At 42.0% G+C, this 20,162-nt stretch overlaps 1 protein-coding gene across 2 annotated transcripts in view; it reads left to right on the forward strand.

Moving 5' to 3' along the window:
* GSK3B (glycogen synthase kinase 3 beta) overlaps positions 1–20,162 on the forward strand; it is a 62,911-nt gene that overhangs the window by 11,764 nt on the left and 30,985 nt on the right. For both annotated transcript variants that reach the window (XM_081845353.1, XM_081845354.1), the window contains exons 2-4: positions 10,980–11,173; positions 15,689–15,772; positions 16,976–17,086. In XM_081845353.1, the coding sequence (XP_081701479.1) occupies positions 10,980–11,173; positions 15,689–15,772; positions 16,976–17,086 (389 nt within the window). The remainder of the gene's footprint in view (positions 1–10,979; positions 11,174–15,688; positions 15,773–16,975; positions 17,087–20,162) is intronic.

Genomic DNA, 20,162 nt, shown 5'->3' on the forward strand with positions numbered 1-20,162 from the left:
ACCAGAAATTGTACTGTTCCTACAAGATGGGTTCAAATTGGGTCTCAAACCAAACATGTTGAAAAGACAGGTTTCAGCATTGTCCTCGATCCTATCTAGATGTTCATTGGCTCACATCCTTATCTCAAGCAGTCCGTGATACAACATACGTTCCCAACATGAGATCGACATACTGTCATGATGGTCTTACAACGCCTACTGTTCAAGCCCCTGAAGAAGGTGCCACTCTGAATCCTATTGTGCAAAGTGCTGTTCCTGGTTTCTGTGACCTCAGCAAGACTCATGTCTGAACTTGGGACCTTGTCCATCTTAAAAGAATTGTGTATAATCTATAGAGATCTTGTAGTATAATGCAGTGTTTTTCAACCTTTTTTGGGCAAAGGCACACTTGTTTCATGAAAAAAATCACGAGTCACACCACCATTAGAAAATGTTAAAAAATTTAACTCTGTGCCTATATTGACTATATATAAAGCAATTCTCTTGAATAGGAATCAGATAAACACAAAGAAAGTATTTTATAATTACTTTATTATGAAATAGTAAGTAAACAGAAATATGAAAAAATATAAAATACTTTATTCAGTGCGCAACCTGGGCCTGTTTGGCTGAACACAAACAAAGCTGATATTCTGGCTGGAATCGAAGAAAGACACACATGTAGCTCTTCGTCAACAGCCTCTCAGTCTCTCTCTGTATTTAGTTTTTATAGCATTCATGCTTGAAAAGCTCATCTCACACAGATATGTAGTGGAAAATGGGAGCAATGTCAAAATAGCTTTGTTTGCCAGAAGGGGGAACTCCTTGGCAGTATCCAACCAAAAACTGCCCAAAGGTAGATCAGCAAATCTTAGCTTGAAACCACGATTTTGTCTCAGTTCAGTTAGTTCCTCCTGCTCCTGTAAAGTCATGTCCTTTCCACCAACTGATGCTGAGCTATAAGGGTCCCTAACCCAGTCAAGGCATTCAGTGGAGACTGAAGAGAAATAAAATGACAACTTCTCCTCGAGAGTTTTTAAATGTTTACCTATTATCTCACACAGTGCAGCAGTGCGAACACCTTGCCATTGCTTGGTGAGTGTGAACATTTCAAGATTGCCACTTTCCACGTGTTGATGCCAGAGTTGCACCTTTGAACGGAATCCATTTATTTTATCTGTACTTGTAGGCAGGTTTTCATTTCGGCCTTGCATTCGTGTGTTCAGTTCATTCGGATGATGAAATATATCTGCCAGGTGTGCCAGCCTTGCACACCACTCATCACTTGCAAGCAGCTTTGCGTAATCTGACCTCTCATTTGTCAGAAACACTTTAAGTTCCTCCCGCAGCTCATACACACGAACCAAGACCTTGCCACGCGACAACCACCGGACCTCCGTATGAAACAGCAAAGTTTTATGCTTCGCTCCCATCTCCTCACACAAAGCTGCAAATATGCGACTTTTCACGGGTCGTGACTTTACAAAGTTTATCATGTGCACAACATCATCCAACACATGAACTAGGTCTGCTGGTAAAGTCTTGGCTACGAGGGCCTCACGGTGTAAAAAACAATGCGTAACAATCACATCTGGATTTCTTTCCTTCACTCTGCTTACAAAGCCTTTGGTGTGCCCGACCATGGCTGCAGCTCCATCGGTGCAGACACTTGTGCAGTTTTCCCACTTAAGTCCTCCTTGTTCAAGGTATTCTGATGTGACCCGAAAAATTTCTTCTCCTGTTGTTTTTTCTGGCAATGCCTTGCAAAAAAAAGTTTTCTCTAATTGCATCACCAGCAACAAAACGCACATTGGCCAAGAGTTGAGCATGTCCACTGATGTCAGTAGACTTGTCAAGTTGCAATGCAAATTTCTCACTGATACGGATCTTTTCCAAAACCACACTTTTGATGTCTGCAGACATGTCATTAATACGTCTGGAAATTGTGTTGTCTGAGAGAGGGACTTTGGATATTTCCTTAGCTGCTTCAGGTCCGAGCATCTCCTCTACAATGGCTTTGCAGGCGGGAAGTATTAATGTCTCTGCCACAGTGTGCGACTTTTTTGACTTGGCTATAAGTTCAGCAACTTGATAGCTAGCTTTAAGAGCTCTTTCATTTACCTTTGTGGTTTTTCTCATGAAAGTTGCCTGTTTCTCCGTGTTTTCACGCAGGCGCACAAAATAGTCCGCATTCTTGTTTTGAAGCGAAGGGTGTTTCGTTTGGAGATGGCGTTCAAGTTTGCTTGGGACCATAGCACTGTTAGCTAGCTTTTCACCACACACCACGCACAGTGGAGTTGGTTTGTTTGCATCTCCGGTGAAAGTAAATCCAAATGAAATATAGCTTTCGCTATATTGCCTTGTGCCAGAGAATTTGCTTGAGCTAACCATCTTTGCTTTCTTTTGATCCCCACTCATACTTGGGCTCTCATCTGGCTCCAAATTTTGTTCAGAATCCAGTTCTTTCCTTTTCAAAAACTTGTCCATCACTGCAGTATCTCACTGTCACTCAGTACTTACTGCGCTTGTCTCCTCCAGATAGCCGCTGTCCGTCACACTCAGCACTCTTCTGCGCATGTCTCCATCCAGATCCATCAGTCAGCGCTCTTCTGCTCTTCTGCTCATGTTTCCTCCAAATCCAGATCCGACCGTGACCGACTGGTTCCAGATGACCTCCTCACCTCACGCTGCACCTGCGGCCTGGTCTGGATCCAGATGCGGTCTCTCTGCAATGCCGACTCCCGCCAAGTCCTGGTCTCCGTCCATCTCCTCCTGCTCCGGTCCTCCTGGTGACTCGAGTCACGACGTCTTCTTCTCTCCGCTGCTGCGCACAGTGTGCTCGGGCGGGAAGGAAGTCGGAAGATGATGTCCTACTGTGATAGGTCCAGGCTGGAGTCTGGACCAATCACAGCCCGGACATCAGAAAAGTGGAGGGTGTCCCCCTGAGGAGCGCCAATCAGCGCCCCTGCTGGCCGAGGGTGGAGTAAAAAACCCCACCACCCCCCATACCCAGGACACAGTCCGGCGCCTGCCTAGTGGGTGAAAACTTGACATTTTTAAAAAAAAAATCTTTCGAATTTTTCAATTTTTCCCACGGCACACCCGGCAACATCTCGCGACTAGTGTGCCGTGGAACAGTGGTTGAAAAACACTGGTATAATGGACTGATGTTAACCTTTATACCAAAAGTTAACTCCACATTCCACAGTCAACAGGACTTTATAGATCTGACATCATCATCATCATTATTATTAAAATTTGAATACCCTGTTTCATCTGAAGATCACAAAGTGGTTCATGACATAAAATACAAAATGAATACACAGCAAGCCTCTTCATTCATCCCTTTGTGGTATACTGGAATGCTATGCAGTAGTGCCTAGTCATAGTTTTCCACTTTTTTGAACTGGAAAACTATGATTGCCAGCTTCAAGACAAGCAAAGATCCTGGGGTCCCCCCAATCAAGTGGACTATAAGCAAACTGGTTTGAAATTTGTTTTAAGATTTGGGCTTGTTCCTCAATTGTAGCCCAGACTTAGAAACTCAAATATATATGCTAGGTCCCAAATGATTCCTTAAGCAAGGGTAACAGTTGCAAAAATGGAATGCCTAGTTGCCATTTTTGGGCAAGACATTTTCAGTATGACTTGATGGTTTCTAAAATTCATTCTGATTGTGCAGATAAAATATAACTGATAGAATTCTCCCGATGGTGGAGATGTCAGGGGCCATCCTGGTGACCAGGCTTCTTCACTTGGTTGCAAGTGGTTGATAGCCAGATGCACACAGTGGGGGGGGGGTCAGAGAGTAGGTGGGGGCGGGGCTGGCGCGCATCCTGGGGGCGTGGCATGTCGCCTGCGGGGGTATGGCACCCAGTGCGTGGAGCGGGTCAGCCTCAATGGCACCCCACTGGGATCGCGCTGCCGGGGGCGGTGTGCTCCCCCTGCACTCCCATTCCTCTGCCAGTGGATGCACATCCGCCTGGCGCCTGGCTAATTCCTAACACTGCTGTAGCCACATTTCCCCATAGTTAGACAAGCATAGAATTATTAATAATTAGAATATCCCTGGTTTAATCATAGTTTGACTGAAGAGCAAAAGCCTTGTTCATCTTGTGGATTATTAAGATATGGTTGTCTCAATGAAGCTATAGTCATTTTATAATCTATGCTGTTTGCAACAGTTTACTTCACATAAAGAAGTGAGTTTTGTTTAGGGATTTTGTTCTGTATTTAGCCTGTAAAAGATGTCAGAATGTCTCATAAAGTATGATCTGAGAATAACTGATCTATATAGCTTTGAATCTGAGGAAGTGTAAAACCAACTGCCTTCACTAAAGTGGTTAATTTTGAATAGTGAAATTGCTTGAGTGTGGCCTGAATGGCAGGAATCGGCTGACCCTACAATTTTAGGGTCTGCTTTTTCTCCCTTTCTGGAATTCCCATGATCCATTGATTGGCATGTATTTAAATTTACAAAGCAAACTTTTTAAGATTTCTTCACAGTTAAAACATAAATTGATCCTGAATATTCATTCAGACCAAAGCCAATCTAGTCCATCTTTTCTCCCACAGTGGCCAGTTAGGTGCTTTTGAGAAGTTCACGAACAGGATTTAATGTTAATAGCAATCCCCTACTGTTTATGTCTGGTGTCTGTTATTGAGGTTCCATTTGGGGCTATTATTGCTATCAATAGCCATTGGTAGACATATTCAGTAAGGAAAAGTAATTTTTTGAAGTAATCTTAGGGCTAGAAACACATTCTGTTCATCATGAGCCTATTCTTTCTTCCAACTCCAAAATGGAAATGTGGGGGAGGTTTGTTGAGCCCTGTAGTATTCTGCCTCCCAACTTTTGAAGCAAAGGAAAAGCAGTTCACTGTCAGCATATGACAATAACAACTGCAAGAAGGAAGGAATGTGGTGCTTATGCGTTGTTTTGTAAGTGTCCCAGCAACCAGCATGCACTAGACCTGGAGTCCCCACCACAATGGCAGCAGAAACTGCACTATCATAAACATCTCCCTTGGCACCAAGGCCCTCTGGTTTTCCTAATTTTAAAAAAATGTAGATGCTTAATTCTGCATGGAGCTGAGTATGTGCCCAATTAACCATGTTGGGTTAAGCACCTGCTCATATATCCCTGGCACTGAAATCAGCAGGTCTTAAACATGCTTAACTTTAGCTTGATAATGTCCCAAGTTTGTAGCCAGTTCTAGTAGAACTGTCTTTCTTAAATGGAATGAGAAGGCATGTGTGTAGATAATCCTAGCTACTGAAAAGTGGTTGTGTTACTAATTAGGCAGAATGTCTGTCCATATTACTGGACAGTGCTGCATAAACATAAACCTGCATGTCCACATGCTAAGTATCTTGATAATACTTTTTTGTGAACTGAAAATAATTGCTTTGGGATCTGCCAAGAATACCTAAAAAGTCTGGAAAACCCTTGGTTGCTGATAACCTATGTACAAATACTTTTTAATATATTGCCAGTATGCTTTTTTCTGGTGTGTGTGCTGTGCAATACTTGGGAAGCCCAAGAATCTCAATGATACTGTGTAGTCAATGTGCGTGAAAGAGGAAAAAGAAAATTTTGTTTTAGAGCAAGGTTAGGAAACATGAGATGCTTACCTCTCCTTTCACATGCAGGCCACCTGTAAATCACTTGACATCATTGCATAATCTGTTAAAAGTTCAAAGGAGTTTTGTACAATTGTCAATCTGTTGTTTGGTGGTTATAGCAACCCCCTTTGAAGCTGTGCTTTCAGCACCAGTCATCTGTAGGCCTGGGCGAAATATCAATATATTGTCCAAAACCGGTTTGAAGTCCATTTCGTGATATCTGTTTCATAATTTTTGACCTGGCAATATATCGCGAATCATGGTATGTGTCTGTGTGCCATGCAAAAAACACAGTGGGAAAAATGATGAAGCCAGCCAAAGCTTCGCTTGATTCCTGCAGCCCCTGTTAACTCTGCCGACTCAACTCTCCCCTGCCTCATGCAGGGGGCAGTGAATCACAAGAACAAGTGCTGGCAAAAATCACAATGCAGGAGAAACCTTGAAGTCAGCCAATGCCTCTACATCCTTCTTTTGGACATCATGATATGTTGGTATATCACGATGTTTAACTGATGGTATATCACAATGTTGAAAACCAGATACCGCCCAGCCAGGAGCACACTTTCAAAGAGGGTCCCTGGAAACGCCAGTTAGTTCATCCTTGGTTAACGAGAGATGTAATGAGTCCCTAGGACACTTCCTGGAGATGGTGGTCTGATGCAGAGGAGGAATGGGCTGGTTTTGGGGGAGTCTGATCTGGCGAGAGCTCTAGTGGGTAGGGGTTTAGGGTTATGGCCACCAAGACATGGATGATGTAGGGGAAGGTCCTAGTGGCATTGGATGGGGGGAGATTTGGATCTCCAGGAGGGCTGGAATGAATTATCTGTGGGTCTTCTGGGTGCTTCTGTACCTGCAAGAGAGAACTGGCTAGAGAGCCCTTTCCTTTCAGGGAGAAGCCTTCCCCCTAGGAGAGGTACCTAGGTAGTTAAGCTACTTTTGGCATCTCAATCTCAAAGGACACAGTGGCGCCAGTGGTGGTGCAAGCTGACACTGCATGTTTGGCCAACTCAGAGGAGTGCCTAGCCGGCACAGTGTGGAGTGTATGTTGCTCGTTGAATCAGCAGCTTAGCAATGCCTGGTCATATAACTTAAAGCTCTGTTGTGCCTTATTTTGTCACCTGTAGACCTATGTTTGGGCACTGTGCTGAATTCCTGAATCAAACCTGGTTGTGGTGAAAGCTCAAGTTCTGAATTTGATGAGTGGAGCCAGTACAGCAGGCGCCTTAAAGTATCTGCGGGGGGGAGAATGTTCCTAAAATGGAGCATTTTTGCCTTTGTGGAAAAAACTTCATATAGCTTCCTCTGGAAAGAAAAGAAAACCCTCATTTTTTTCTTTCTTTCCAGGGGAAGCTGTTTGCATTCAAAGCATTGGAGGGAGCACTTTGAATACAAACTGCTTTCTGTGCAGCTGATCTCAGATGATGGTTGGGATTTCAGCTGCGCAAGGTTCTTTTCAGGCTCCTCCTCCTATCAGCTGATCCTTGGTGCCTGCAGAGAGTCTTTGAAGCACTGACAATCAGCTGATAGTTGAGGCTTCAGAGTTCTCTGCCAATCCCTTTTGATGCAGCTGCAACTTTGCTTGCCCCAGTGGTTTTAGTAGGCGTAACTCAAAAAGTTGGAGAAATTGTAGTCATAAAAGTGCATACTGTGGTAGGATTGGGAGTGCTTGTTAGTGGCATGCTTTCTGTTAGAGGTTTCTCAGAAAATAGCTCAGATATTGAAATAAAACACTGAGCTTACCCCTCAATTATGTCTATTAAGTATATATGAGCATAGTAATTCAGACATTAAAAGAGTTACTAATATTTCTAATAGCATCCTACCGATAGTTCAAAAATAGAAGAATATGGAATGCCTGGACTTGTCACTGTTGTATCACAATGTATGGGATGTAGCCATTGTGGACAAACTAACACATCAGTTATGAGTAGCTGGGAGCAAGGAAACTCTAGATTAGTTTTTTGCTATTTTCACACCACACCAAACAATAATATGCCCCTGCCTCAGTGAAAACTTGATCTGGATGTTGCATTAAGTGTCTTTTAAGAAACAGATACTCAGGACTCTTTCATAATACAGTTTCTCCTTGTTTCCAGGACCAGCGGGTCTGGACAGAGCAGGGTCGGAGATGAGTGATTAGTGAATTATAAACATTTTTATTTGAATGTATGAGGAATGGATATTTTGTACCTATACTGTATGCATATTGTTGATTTTATGCTTTATTAGGTGGCAACATGTCCACCATCTTTGTCTGTTTTTTAAAATGTAGATTTATTAATAAAATTGGGAAATAAAGTGGAAAAGAAAATTAAATACTTAGGAGTTTGGATTGCATCTAAAAATCTGAACTTATTTCAAGATAACTATAAAAGTGTGTGGACCGAAATTAAAAAAGACTTTAAAAAATGGGAGCAAACGAATCTGTCATTTTTGGGTAGAATATCTGTAATTAAAATGTATGTTCTCCCCAAAATGATATTTTTATTTCAATCATTACCGGTAATATCCAACTCCAATTGCTTTACACAATGGAAAAAAGACATACTAAACTTTCTATGGCAAAAGAAAAAAACAAAGATTAAATATAAAATACTAACAGATGAAAAACATGAGGGGGGTTTGCTTTTCCAGATTTGAAATTATATTATGAAGCAACCTGTTTAAGATGGATGAAAGAGTGGATCAAATTGAAGGGTGTAAATATACTGGTGCTGATCTGATCTATGGGTGGCACGTGTATAAAGGTAAAGGACCCCTGACCATTAGGTGCAGTCATGACAGACACTGGGGTTGCGGCGCTCATCTCGCTTTACTGGCGGACCGGTCATGTACAGCTTCCGGGTCATGTGGCCAGCATGACTAAGCTGCTTCTGAACCAGAGCAGCGCATGGAAACGCTGTTTACCTTCCCGCCGGAGCGGTACCTATTTATCTACTTGCACTTTGACGTGCTTTCAAACTGCTAGGTTGGCAGGAGCAGTGACTGAGCAACGGGAGATCACCCTGTCACGGGGATTTGAACCGCCGACCTTCTGATCGGCAAGCCCTAGGCTCTGTGGCTTAACCCACAGTGACATCCACGTCCCTATCTCTGGTATAAGAAAACTAGGGTTCACAAGGGATTTTTAAATCATGTGTCTGTCTAAGGTCTGGATGAGGCATAAATATATTTTAGAAAGCAACACTCCTGGTTGGTGAAAGCGGTTGCAGTAAAAAGGATACATATGGATATGATCTGGGAAACAGACAAAGACCTCCTTGAATATAAAATGGCAACATAAAACTAAGAGATAGGGAGGAGGTGTCAAAATTGGATACTTGACTGGTTTCAATACTTCCAAACAAAGCAGATTTTTAAAAAAGATGAAAACGATTTGTACAAGAAGAATCAGAATGTGAAAAAGTGATTTTAGGGTCTAACAAAAAATAATAATATCTAAAATATATAAACTATTGCTAGAAAGGGAGACTAAAGATGAACTTATAAAGGAGGCAATAACAAAATGGGCTATTGATATTAGGCATATTATTGAAATTGCTGAGTGGGAAAAAATATGGAATTCAATAATGAACTCTGCATGATCATATAAAAGAAAATATGCCAAAAAAATACAATATAGATGGTATTTGACACCAATCAAACTATAGTGTATAAAAGAAGCTCAAAACTATGCTGTAAATGTCTAGAAGTAGAGGGTACATTTATTCATTTACGGTGGAAATGTAAATGAGCAAAGGAATTTTGGGAGATGGTGTACAACAAGTTAAAAAATATATTTAAATTCACATTTCCCAAGAAACCGGAAGCACTCCTTCTAGGCATACTTGGGAATGAGTTACCAAAGAAGGCTCACAGCCTATTTCTATATGCAGCAACAGCTGTGAGGATAGTACAGTGGTGCCCCGCAAGACGAATGCCTCGCAAGACGGAAAACCCGCTAGACGAAAGGGTTTTCCGTTTTGGAGGCGCTCCGCAAAACGAATTTCCCTATGGGCTTGCTTCGCAAGACGAAAATGTCTTGCGAGTTCCTGCGGGTTTTTTTCCCTCCCCCCCCCCTTTTCCTAAGCCCTAATCCGCTTATCAGCTGATCCGCTGATAAGCCGCTAAACCGCTAATAGCGCTAACCCGCTAAACTGTCAATGGGCTTGCTTCGCAAGACGAAAAAACCGCTATATGAAGAGCCTCATGGAACGGAATAATTTCGTCTTGCGAGGCACCACTGTATAAGCAAGATACTGGAAACAAAGAGAGGCCCCAGGGAAAGAACTATGGCTAAATAAATTAACTGAATATGCAGAGCTTGCCAGTATGACATCCAAAATAAGAAATCAAGATGACAAAAAGATGAGTGAGTGAGAATATCTAGGGGAATATTTACCAAAAAAATGTCCTCAAATATAAATTCCAGGTAGGGGATACTTTGTGACCAAGAGTAGACAATATAAAAGATACTAAAGTGTGGAAAATAAGATGAAAGAATTGATGCATATGCCGCTGAGCAAGAATTAAAAAGAACTGTCATGGAATGCTGAGTGGGAAGTCGAAAAGAACTACTGTATAAGAATGGAAAATGGTGTAATTGTAAAACTGAAAACAAAAAAAGGATGAGTTCTTTCCAGCACAGAGTTTCTGTTTGAGTGCTTCTGCAATGTTAACCTTTCAGTATTGATTTTATTATAGTATTTTTCAGTGCTCTGCATATTTAAAAGAATATGTTTCTCAAAGAAGCAACCCAGTTGAGTTCAGGTTATTTTCATAGTTGGCCAATATACTCTGTTGTAACTAACACTGAAAAACAATAAGGGAGCCCAAATCTTACTGATATTCTGCCAAATATAATGTAAGAACTTTTATCTTTTTGTGTTCTTAACCCTGATGCTACTGATAACCTGAATGCCAAATCTTCAAAGTCTTCAGAGAGAAGAAGCTAAAAGGAGAACTGGATAGGAATGCTTTTATCTGCAGAAAAGTAGAAATGTGTTACAGTGGGGATCATGTGTCCCAGATCTCTGACTTTGCACAGCAATGTCCTTTTTTTATCAGGATCTCACCTGAATAGCACTTTACAGGTTTTAGCCAGATACTCAAGATTTATTGCAGTAGTTTCAGTAAAATCAGTAGATCAATATTCATTGGAACAGTATAAGCAATAATAAATATGTCAGCTTATATTTCTCCATCTTATGAAAATAGAAAACTGCAAAAATAAAATATATATATTGTGGAACAAATAAGTAGTTGGAATACTCTTTTTATAAGGAAAAAAGCTATCTCTCATAACACAGTTTTCTATATGGACATATACCTTGTGTGATATTTTCTTTTGTAATAGATTTTTCCCTATTAACTGTCTCACTTTTTGTATATTCCAGGAGACAAAGATGGCAGCAAAGTGACCACAGTGGTAGCAACTCCTGGACAGGGTCCAGACAGGCCTCAAGAAGTTAGTTACACAGACACCAAAGTGATTGGAAATGGATCTTTTGGTGTCGTATATCAGGCCAAGCTCTGTGATTCAGGAGAACTGGTTGCCATTAAGAAAGTTCTGCAAGACAAGAGGTTTAAGGTAAGAAGTAAGAAAAGTTAAGAACATTCATTATGCTACTATTTATTCTGTTCTTATGAGTCAGTCCTTGATGAATGATGTTTCCCTAGGGAGTATATGGTGAGCATTGACACTGTAGTCTTATGATTGTATTTTTGTGCAGGATATATAGGAAGGAAGCTGGAAATTCTGCCTTTGAACTGTAATGCATTTCTTTTGACCTTGTAGTGATGTGATGACATCTCAACAATCAGGTGGAAAGAAAACTACTTTCTTAGTCATTTCATTTTTAAAACTTCAAGTTTTTCCAATATATTAAGGTTGCACTGCTTCCTTTAGGCACGCTCCCCCCTGGGTAGTTGGAGATTTCCCCTGGGGCAGTCTATTTCTTGCTGGGAGGGTGTCTGGATGAACCAGCAGAATGTGATTCTCTTGTGCCCAGTCTTTTTATCTGTTGCCACCAGACACTTCTCCCATCGAGAAATTGGAGATTGCTCCAGCATCTCTGATCAGCAGTGGCTAAAGGACTCAACAGCTCCCTCACTATGCCAGCCTTCAGACCAACTACCAAGTAATAATACATTGAGCCAGCGGGAGATTTACCCCTGTCACTGCTTCCCAGGGATAGATGAGGATCTGGCTTTACATAGAAGCAGCTGAGTCACTCAACTGCTTATGAACCACACAGCTGGTGCAGTACACCTCTGCTGAGCAGATCAGCCTCCATCCAAGTCAATAACAGGGATGAACCCCATGAGGCAGAGTGAAGCAACACGGAGGCATTTAAATTTCTGGTGAAACTGCTGCACAGGGAAGGGGCAAGAAAAAGATGGTGGTTTCAGTCAAAGTTCCTGACCCCTTATAGCTCACCTGGTCCTTAGAAAGGGATCGGAACCAGCTATTAACTGGCCAAAAGAGTGTGAAGGGACAAAGGGAACCTGGGCTTTAGCTTACAACTCAGTGCTTTCCCCAGGCATCCTGAGTGACAGAAGTAAGGACCTGGACAGCTCATACACCTACAAGCAGAAGACCAAAGTTTGGGATTCACTATGTCCTTAACCCTTCCCTTATTAGAAAATAAGCTTCATTGGTGTGCGGGGTCTGGAAGAGTCTTGGTCACTTCCTGAAGTAAAGGAGGGACAAAAAGATTCAGGGGGGGGGGGAATCAGGCTCTGCGATGTAATATGAGCAATCAAAATTAAAATTAACTCCAAGCAAGAATAGACTGTTTTGTATTTTATTGTGGGGTGGTGGAGGGTTCTATTGTGGAGGGTTTTGAGGTCTGCCTCCTCTCCTTGCTTGACCCAACAACCTCCAAAGCAAATACCATATTTTTCGCTCTATAAGACACACTTTTTCCCTCCTAAAAAGTAAGGGGAAATGCCTGTGCGTCTTATGGAGCGAATGTGTGTTCCCTGGAGCCGCATTGCCCAGGGGCGAAAAGCAGATCTTGCTTTAAAAAAAAAAAAGAGGGAAGGGGGTGTTGAAAGGAAGCTGCTGAGCAGCTGATCGGCAAGCGATCAGGAGGGAGATAAGGCTGCGGGTAAAGGAGGTTGCCGGGGGGGGGGAGGCATAAAGACCGCAAACTTGCAAGGAGAGGAGACAGGAATACTAAAACAAGCAATGAGGAGAGAAATTAGAAGAAAAGGAGGAGCAAAAAACTGCTCCAGCTAAGGAAGAGATGCTAAAGCAAACAAGAGGGAAGGGGGTGTTGAAACGAAGCCACTGAGCAGCTGATCGGCAAGCGATCAGAAGGGAGATAAGGGATGTTAGCGATAAAGGAGGCTGCCTGGGAGGGGGGGAGGTAAAAGCTCGTGGATCCTTGGGATTTTTGCATTGGGTCACCTCAAATTCACTATCAGATCACATATCATGTCCATGGCTACAGCCTGCACCAAAAAAACCATGCACCCACTGTTTCATGGGGCCACAGTGGTGCAAAAATGTGGTTACAAAGCACAGATCCAGATGGATTCTCAGGATTTTTGCATTGGGTCACCCCAAATTCACCATCAGATCACATATCATGTCTGTGGCCACAGCATGAACCACAAAAATCACACATCCACCGTTCACTCAGAATATTTTGTTTTCTTGTTTTCCTCCTCTGAAAACTAGGTGCATCTTATGGTCAGGTGTGTCTTATGGAGTGAAAAATACAGTACCAGGTTCAGGAGAGATGTTTTCTTTGGAACTGCAACAGAGGAGGAAATCCCTTCTTGGTTTCTGCTCTGATCCTGTTAATTATCAGCCTTCCTTGGCTTTGAAGTTTGCGTTTAAAAAACCAATCCTGTAGGCTAGATAGAAAGATGTGTTTAATGTTACATGTAATTTGGCCCTGAAGTGGATTTGAAAATTATTTGTTGAAAGAGATCAGGGAAGTGGGATACATGGAATTATTCTCATTTTATCCTTGTACAGCCATATGAAGTAGGCTAATCTGCATGATAATGACTTGTTCAAAGCTACTGAGCTACCTTCATAGTTAAGCAGGGATTTAAACCTAGGTTCTCCTGAGGCCCAAATGAACAGTCTAATAGCTATTTTACTATTCTGGCTCTCTAATATGGGTTCCGAAAGTTTCATCTGATGACCAGCGTACATGCAGACTCAAGTAAATGTGTTGTTGCATGGAGTACCCAGAAGATACTGAGGAACCAGCTTGCTCTAATTGGAATTGACCTAGTTGTGTCCATTTGATTGTCTACCAAACACATATGAATATTTTTTATAAATGGAGGTAGTGTTGAATGTTCTTCTGACTGATACTTTTGCTCAGGTCCAGGTTGTTCCTGGAAGTGGGCTTTGTGAAGGTACTTCCTTTTTAACCGTCTGAAATGTTAATTAGCTATAACTAGTTTAAATGGGCTAAGAGAGAGTAATAGGTCTCTGAAATGGAAGGATGAGCTGGTGCAGAGAAACAGCCTGAAAAATAAGTAACAGGTAATCTTTTTATGTCAAGAGACACCTTTTTGCTTTTGAATTTGGAAGTAAGGATATTGCTTTGGAGCAGGAAAGAGACCTCTAATGCTGGGCTTTAAGGCTTTAGGAATAGCTTTAACTTGCCTATCTGCCCCCAAACTAAAGCTGGGGTCCCTAGATAGATACTCAAAGGTATCATGGTGCCCCCCAAAGCCTTGTGCCCCTTCAGTTTTTAAATTTTATTTGTGTGTTTTGGTTGGGGTTGTTTGCTTGTTCCATGGATTTGGCCTGTTGTATTTTTTTTTCTGTGATGGTGGTGGGGGTCCCTGAGTACATCAGTCTTTTCTGTAAAATTGGTGCTTCACTGCTGCGAACTTTCCTTAGATTTTCAAATGTGCCCTCAGGCCCCCCACAGTGGTAGATCCCTGAACTAGAGAATGACAGAGATTGTAGACTGAGTTTTACTGTCCCAGAGTCAATGCTAGTTTCAGGTGTAGCCTTACTTCTGTAGTGAATTAAAGTGCAAAATTAGATGAATTATGCACAATGGTGTGTGACACTGTCTAAGATTCATAAGCTTTTCTGAAAAGCAAAATATAGGTTAGCCATGCTGAAATGTTCTTGAATCCTTTCCTCATGCCTTCCACATACTAACGTCGTTTGACAAATGGAGCGCAGTGGGCAGTTACTAGAAAGAATTCCTTTTTAGTAGTCACACCCCAGTTGTGGAATGCCTTCATCAGATACCATCACTTGACACTTACTTGGGGGGTCTGTTCAGTGCCAGAGAAATACTATTTTAGTTCCCCAGACCATTTAGTCTTAATTATTTTAGTGTTTTTAAAATTCTTTGCACTAATGTAATATTCTGTTTGGTTCTGTCTCATTTTTCATGTTTATATTTTACTTCTTGAAGTTTTCGGTTTTTACAATTAGCTGTACAGAAAAACTTGGTTATTGGGAAGTATATAAATATTGTAAATAAACAATTGTGTTTTAATGAGAGATAATTTATAACAAAACAAATGAGTTTAAACTCTTACATATGAAATTAATCTCCCTGCTGAAATATGAGGAGCTTCACTGCTGACTCGTGAAGACCCACCTGTTTAGAGAAGCATTACCCTCAATTCCTGGCTTGATCTATTTGTTGTAATTTCTGTTTTAACTGTTACTCTATTTTAATTGTCTTAAAATGTTTCATTCTAAATGTTTCGATAAAATTATATTACTGTTAATATTAATAATATATTTTTATACTTGGCTGTATACTTGCAAACCATTTAGAAGCCAAAACAAAATAAAAAAATTCCTTCCAGTAGCACCTTAAAGACCAACTAAGTTAGTTCTAGGTATGAGCTTTCGTGTGCATGCACACTTCTTCAGATACACACATGCACACGAAAGCTCATACCTAGAACTAACTTAGTTGGTCTTTAAGGTGCTACTGGAAGGAATTTTTTTATTTTGTTTTGACTATGGCAGACCAACACGGCTACCTATCTGTAACTGAAACATTTAGAAGCCATTTTGACAAGTGAGCAGTATATAAATAAATTAATGCAAAGATTGTGTGCCTTTGTAATATCTGCCAAATATTATTCTCTTTTTCAGAATCGAGAGCTTCAAATCATGAGAAAGCTCGATCATTGTAACATTGTCAGATTGCGCTATTTCTTTTACTCCAGTGGAGAGAAGGTACGTTTTGAGAGGCGCGCAGGAAGCAAATCATTTGGGTTTGTGAGATGGTAGCAGCTGAGTAGTGGAATCAGCAGTTGCTGGCAAACTTCAGGCAGTTGTGCATCCTCCTCCTCCTCCTCCTCATTCTTGTCACCATCCTACAAAAGTTGCCCTCAAAGTCAGAAGGTGGAGGAGTGAACCAACAGTGGCAAGGAGGAGTAATTTAATGAGAACTTGAGCTGGCATCTTCAGCACCCTCTTCTGGACAGGGAGACCACATTAATAGAATCTTTTATAAAGAGAGTAAGAGAAAGATATAGAGAAGCTAAATCAGATGAATAATTGGTTAGAGAGACTCTGGTCAGGAGCTGTAGCATGTGGCAGGGTGGGGCAGTAGTGCTCATCTGATCTTTGGTTGCCCACATCATTGCTGCATACTGGGACGCAGGGGGGGAGCAAGACATGCCCAGCAAAGGCAACCCACCACTTCTGCCAGTGCTTTTGCTCCACACCATCTTTGCCGCTGCATGTCCCCTCCCTCTCACCCTCCCAGTAGGCAACAGTGACATCGGAGGCTAGAGCACCAGTGCCCCACCCTGCCTTCTGCTACAACATGCTGATCATTTGGAACGCATATGCCTACAGAGGCAGTATTTTAACTGTACCCTGTAAAATCTCAAATGTGCAAAATATAATTGCAAATGGCACTCATTGGGAAGGAACTGTTACAGCCACGTGCCTCATTTAGGACACATTTTGCGGTTTCTAAATTTATTGGTTTCTTCTTTCCAGTCTTCCCAAGCCATGCTTCATGGTACCTAGTTCTCATACACACATTGTCCAGAAAGCCTGCCCTTCAATCTGTTACTGAAGATACCATGTCACCATATACTTGCGTATGTTTTAAATACAGTTCCTTTTAAAGAGATGAATACCTTTTTCAAGGGGTTGAAATATGGGTCAAAGTAATCCTACCACTTGCCTGGCCTCATTTGCACTGAAAAAATGTAATCAGCATGATATGGCATTTACAGACATGGTTGTCTTGTGCTACAAAAGTTAATGCATTTACTGGTATATAGTCTATGGATGTAAACAAGATTGTGTTAAAAAAATATATGGTTTCCCTCCTGTAAAAAGCACCATAAAAAATACCATACTTCTGGTTTCATATAATCTTTCTTCTTTCATCCCTGTCTTTTTCCTTTTTCCCATTTCCAGAAAGATGAGGTATACCTTAATTTGGTTCTGGACTATGTTCCTGAAACAGTATACAGAGTTGCCAGGCATTATAGTCGGGCCAAGCAGACACTCCCGATGATATTTGTGAAGGTAGGTAAAATGAAACGATAACCTAGATGGTTGGTTGCTTGGTTGTTACATCAGACATAGGGCAGCAACCAGGTTTAGATGTTCGCTGCTAATGCCCTTTGTTTCTTTCTAATGGCAGCCTCTTGCCCATTGTGCAGTGCTGCTCTGGAGAGCTCCTTGGCAATGGAGACGCTTGGTTGGGGAGCCTGCTGCTACTGCAAAGGGTGGGACGCTCAGGTGTGCCATACGACTGCCCTCTTCTTGAAAGGAAGTGCAGGCTTGTCTGAGTGAGGGTCGATTTCGACACGCTGTCGTATCTACATGAGATTTCATAGCATACCTTTTTCAAGCGGTATTGCACATGGAGAGGGAAGTGTATAGATGATACACGTATGTTTTTATTTATGCAGACGGTTGGGCTAGATGACCCTCGTGGTCCCTCCCAACTCTACAATTCTATGATTCTGTTAGGTTGCTAGGGGTTACTACCCCTGCTTTCCAGCCCATCTCCCACCTGCCAACCCCTTTCCCCCTCCCTATACACCTTACCAATCTTTTATGTAGTCCCCCCCCCCCTTGCTGCATTTTAAAATACAAACTTCTCTTTATCACAGCAACAGCTGTGGCGGCGGCAGCCATGTTGGGGAGGGAAGAGGAGACTTTATCTCCTTTGTTCCCCTTAATTTTGCAAGCAGTGGCAGCAACAAAGGGTGTTTGGGAAGGTTGGACGATTAAGCCCGACACTGATTCTTTCAAACTCCAATCCAAAAGGAGTGGTGCAGGCTGCTTTCCCTTTTCCATCTCAGTCTGCTGCAGTTGTGAAGCTGAAGGCTGGCTTAGCCAGTCTACTTGTCTGGCATGCTGATACCCTCATTGGCCTGGGCCAGGGATGTCCTGCCTCTGTCTTCCTCCTCCTCCTCTGCCTCTGAGCTGCTGTGATGGCCCAGTAGCTTTGAGAGTCTAGTTCAGGCATGTCCAAAGTCCGTTTCGGGGGCCTAATCCGTCCGGTCGGTCGGTTCAATCCGGCCCCTGTGGCAGTTTTTCCTGGGGTAAAATAATAAAAAAGGTTAACAACTTTGGTCGGCCCTTTGGTCAGCCTTCACGGCCCTTCACTTCATCAAATCTGGCCCTCTTTGAAAAAAGCTTTGACACCACTGGTCTAGTTGGTCATCATGCTGTAGTTGCAGCACTACCCAGTGGTGGCCCCATGAACTGCAGCATGATGACATCCTTACAATTTTATTACTTATATAGTTATACAACCCATATGCCAAAATGGCTTCCATTTGCCATTTCCAATGGGTTTCCAGCTTATATAGCAAAGTGCCAAAAAACTAGAAAGGCTGATTCTTGCAATATCTTGGAAGTACTGATAAAAAACCCAAAAACGACAAGGACTATTTTAGATATTGAGCAGGAATAGCTTTGTTGATTCTCTTCTGATGAATAGCTTCTGCTTGACATGTCCTGGCAAGTGTTTGGACAATAAATGAATTGAAATTAGCGTCTCCACCCCCATCGTTCTACCCGGACACTGAGGTCCAGCTCCGAGGGCCTTCTGGAGAAAGACACTGCTGCCACCCCACCCCCCCGATCCTCAGTGTGTTTAAAGGGTGTGGATTATGTATAAATAGTAGAACAGAAAGAGTTAGATTAAAAACCAGCAAAATCCATAGATCTTTTTATTGTAACATACTCTGTTCTATTGTCCCCTTCTTATGAGCCATTCCAGTAATAAAACAAAGCTGTTATATTAGAAATGTGGTGTAATGTAATGATAATGCAGAAGGACCCACCTCTTGTTTGTTTGCATTTTTATTTTATGTTAATAAAAAAAAGGTAAAGCAAGATGATGATGATGATAAAAGATAAAAAATACATTAAAATGTCACACATTAGGAACTTCCCTGAACAGGGCTGCCTTCAGATGTCTTCTAAATGTCAGATAATGTCAGATAAGCGATTCCACATTTGAGTTCTTAAATGCTCTCAGGTAGATGCCATCTGGACTTGGTGATATAAGAAGAGCCTGCAGGATCAGGCCAACAGCTCACCTAGTCCAGTATCCTGTTCTCATAGTGGCCAACCAGAGGCCTGTGGGAAACCCACCGGCAAGACTTCAGCACAAGATTTGACAAGACAATATGTTATGATCGTTTTTACTTTGTTGGTAAGGCCTATAACAGGGATGGGGAACCCTTTTGGCTCAGCAGGCCAGATAGATATCTCCCCCCCCCCCCGGCTAACTTTGACAGATGTTTGGTACCACCCACCTGTCAGTCAGGTTGACTCGCGGGTTTGGGGGAAAGGCTCTTCTTTGCCAGCATATTGCCCACAGGGAACATGCTGGCAAAGCAGTACTCAGCAGAATTGAACCCTGCCCATCACCCAGTGGCACCAGCTGTTTAACAGGTATGCATGGTTTGGAGGAAATGGTTTGGCTCATTGGCCAGGAGTACAAGAACTTGGTCCCTTGTCTCTACAATTGGCCTCAGTTCCTCAGTTTCTTCAAAAGTTCAGGTGTATGGAGTCTCCCTTTATCTTCCATTGTAAAGACAGATGCAGATAAGTCATTCAGTTTCTTTCTTAGTCTGTTTCTCCTCCTTTTGCACAACTTTAACTCTTTTCATCCTATGATCCAACCGGCTCCCTGGCCAGTCTCCTGCTACTCATGTATTTAAAGATTTTTGTCATTGTTTATTCTATTTTTAGCAACGTACTGCTCAGTCTTTTATTTTATTTATGTATCCTTTGTTGTCTGCTTAAATTTCTTTTGCTAAAAGAGGAAGTTTCCATTTCTGGAGTTAAACGTGACTGTGTTTAATTTTCTTGGCAGTTGTCCACTTACATACATGTTGAATTTGTTTGTACTGTGGTCACTTTTCCCGGCCGGTTCAAAAGCACAGCTTGCACTAACTTCTGTGTGTCTGCGTGCCACTTAAAATTAAATTCAGGGCTGACTTCCCTCTGGTTGGTTCCATGACCAGCTAATCTATGGCACAGTTTTTAAGGATATTTAGACATTTTACCTCTTCGTCATGCCTGGAATTATTCTCCGTGTGAGAATAATTGAAGCCACCCATTAGTAGGTGAAATT

Source organism: Podarcis erhardii (assembly GCF_964252035.2).
Source record: "Podarcis erhardii genome assembly, chromosome: 17".
NCBI lineage: Eukaryota > Metazoa > Chordata > Lepidosauria > Squamata > Lacertidae > Podarcis > Podarcis erhardii.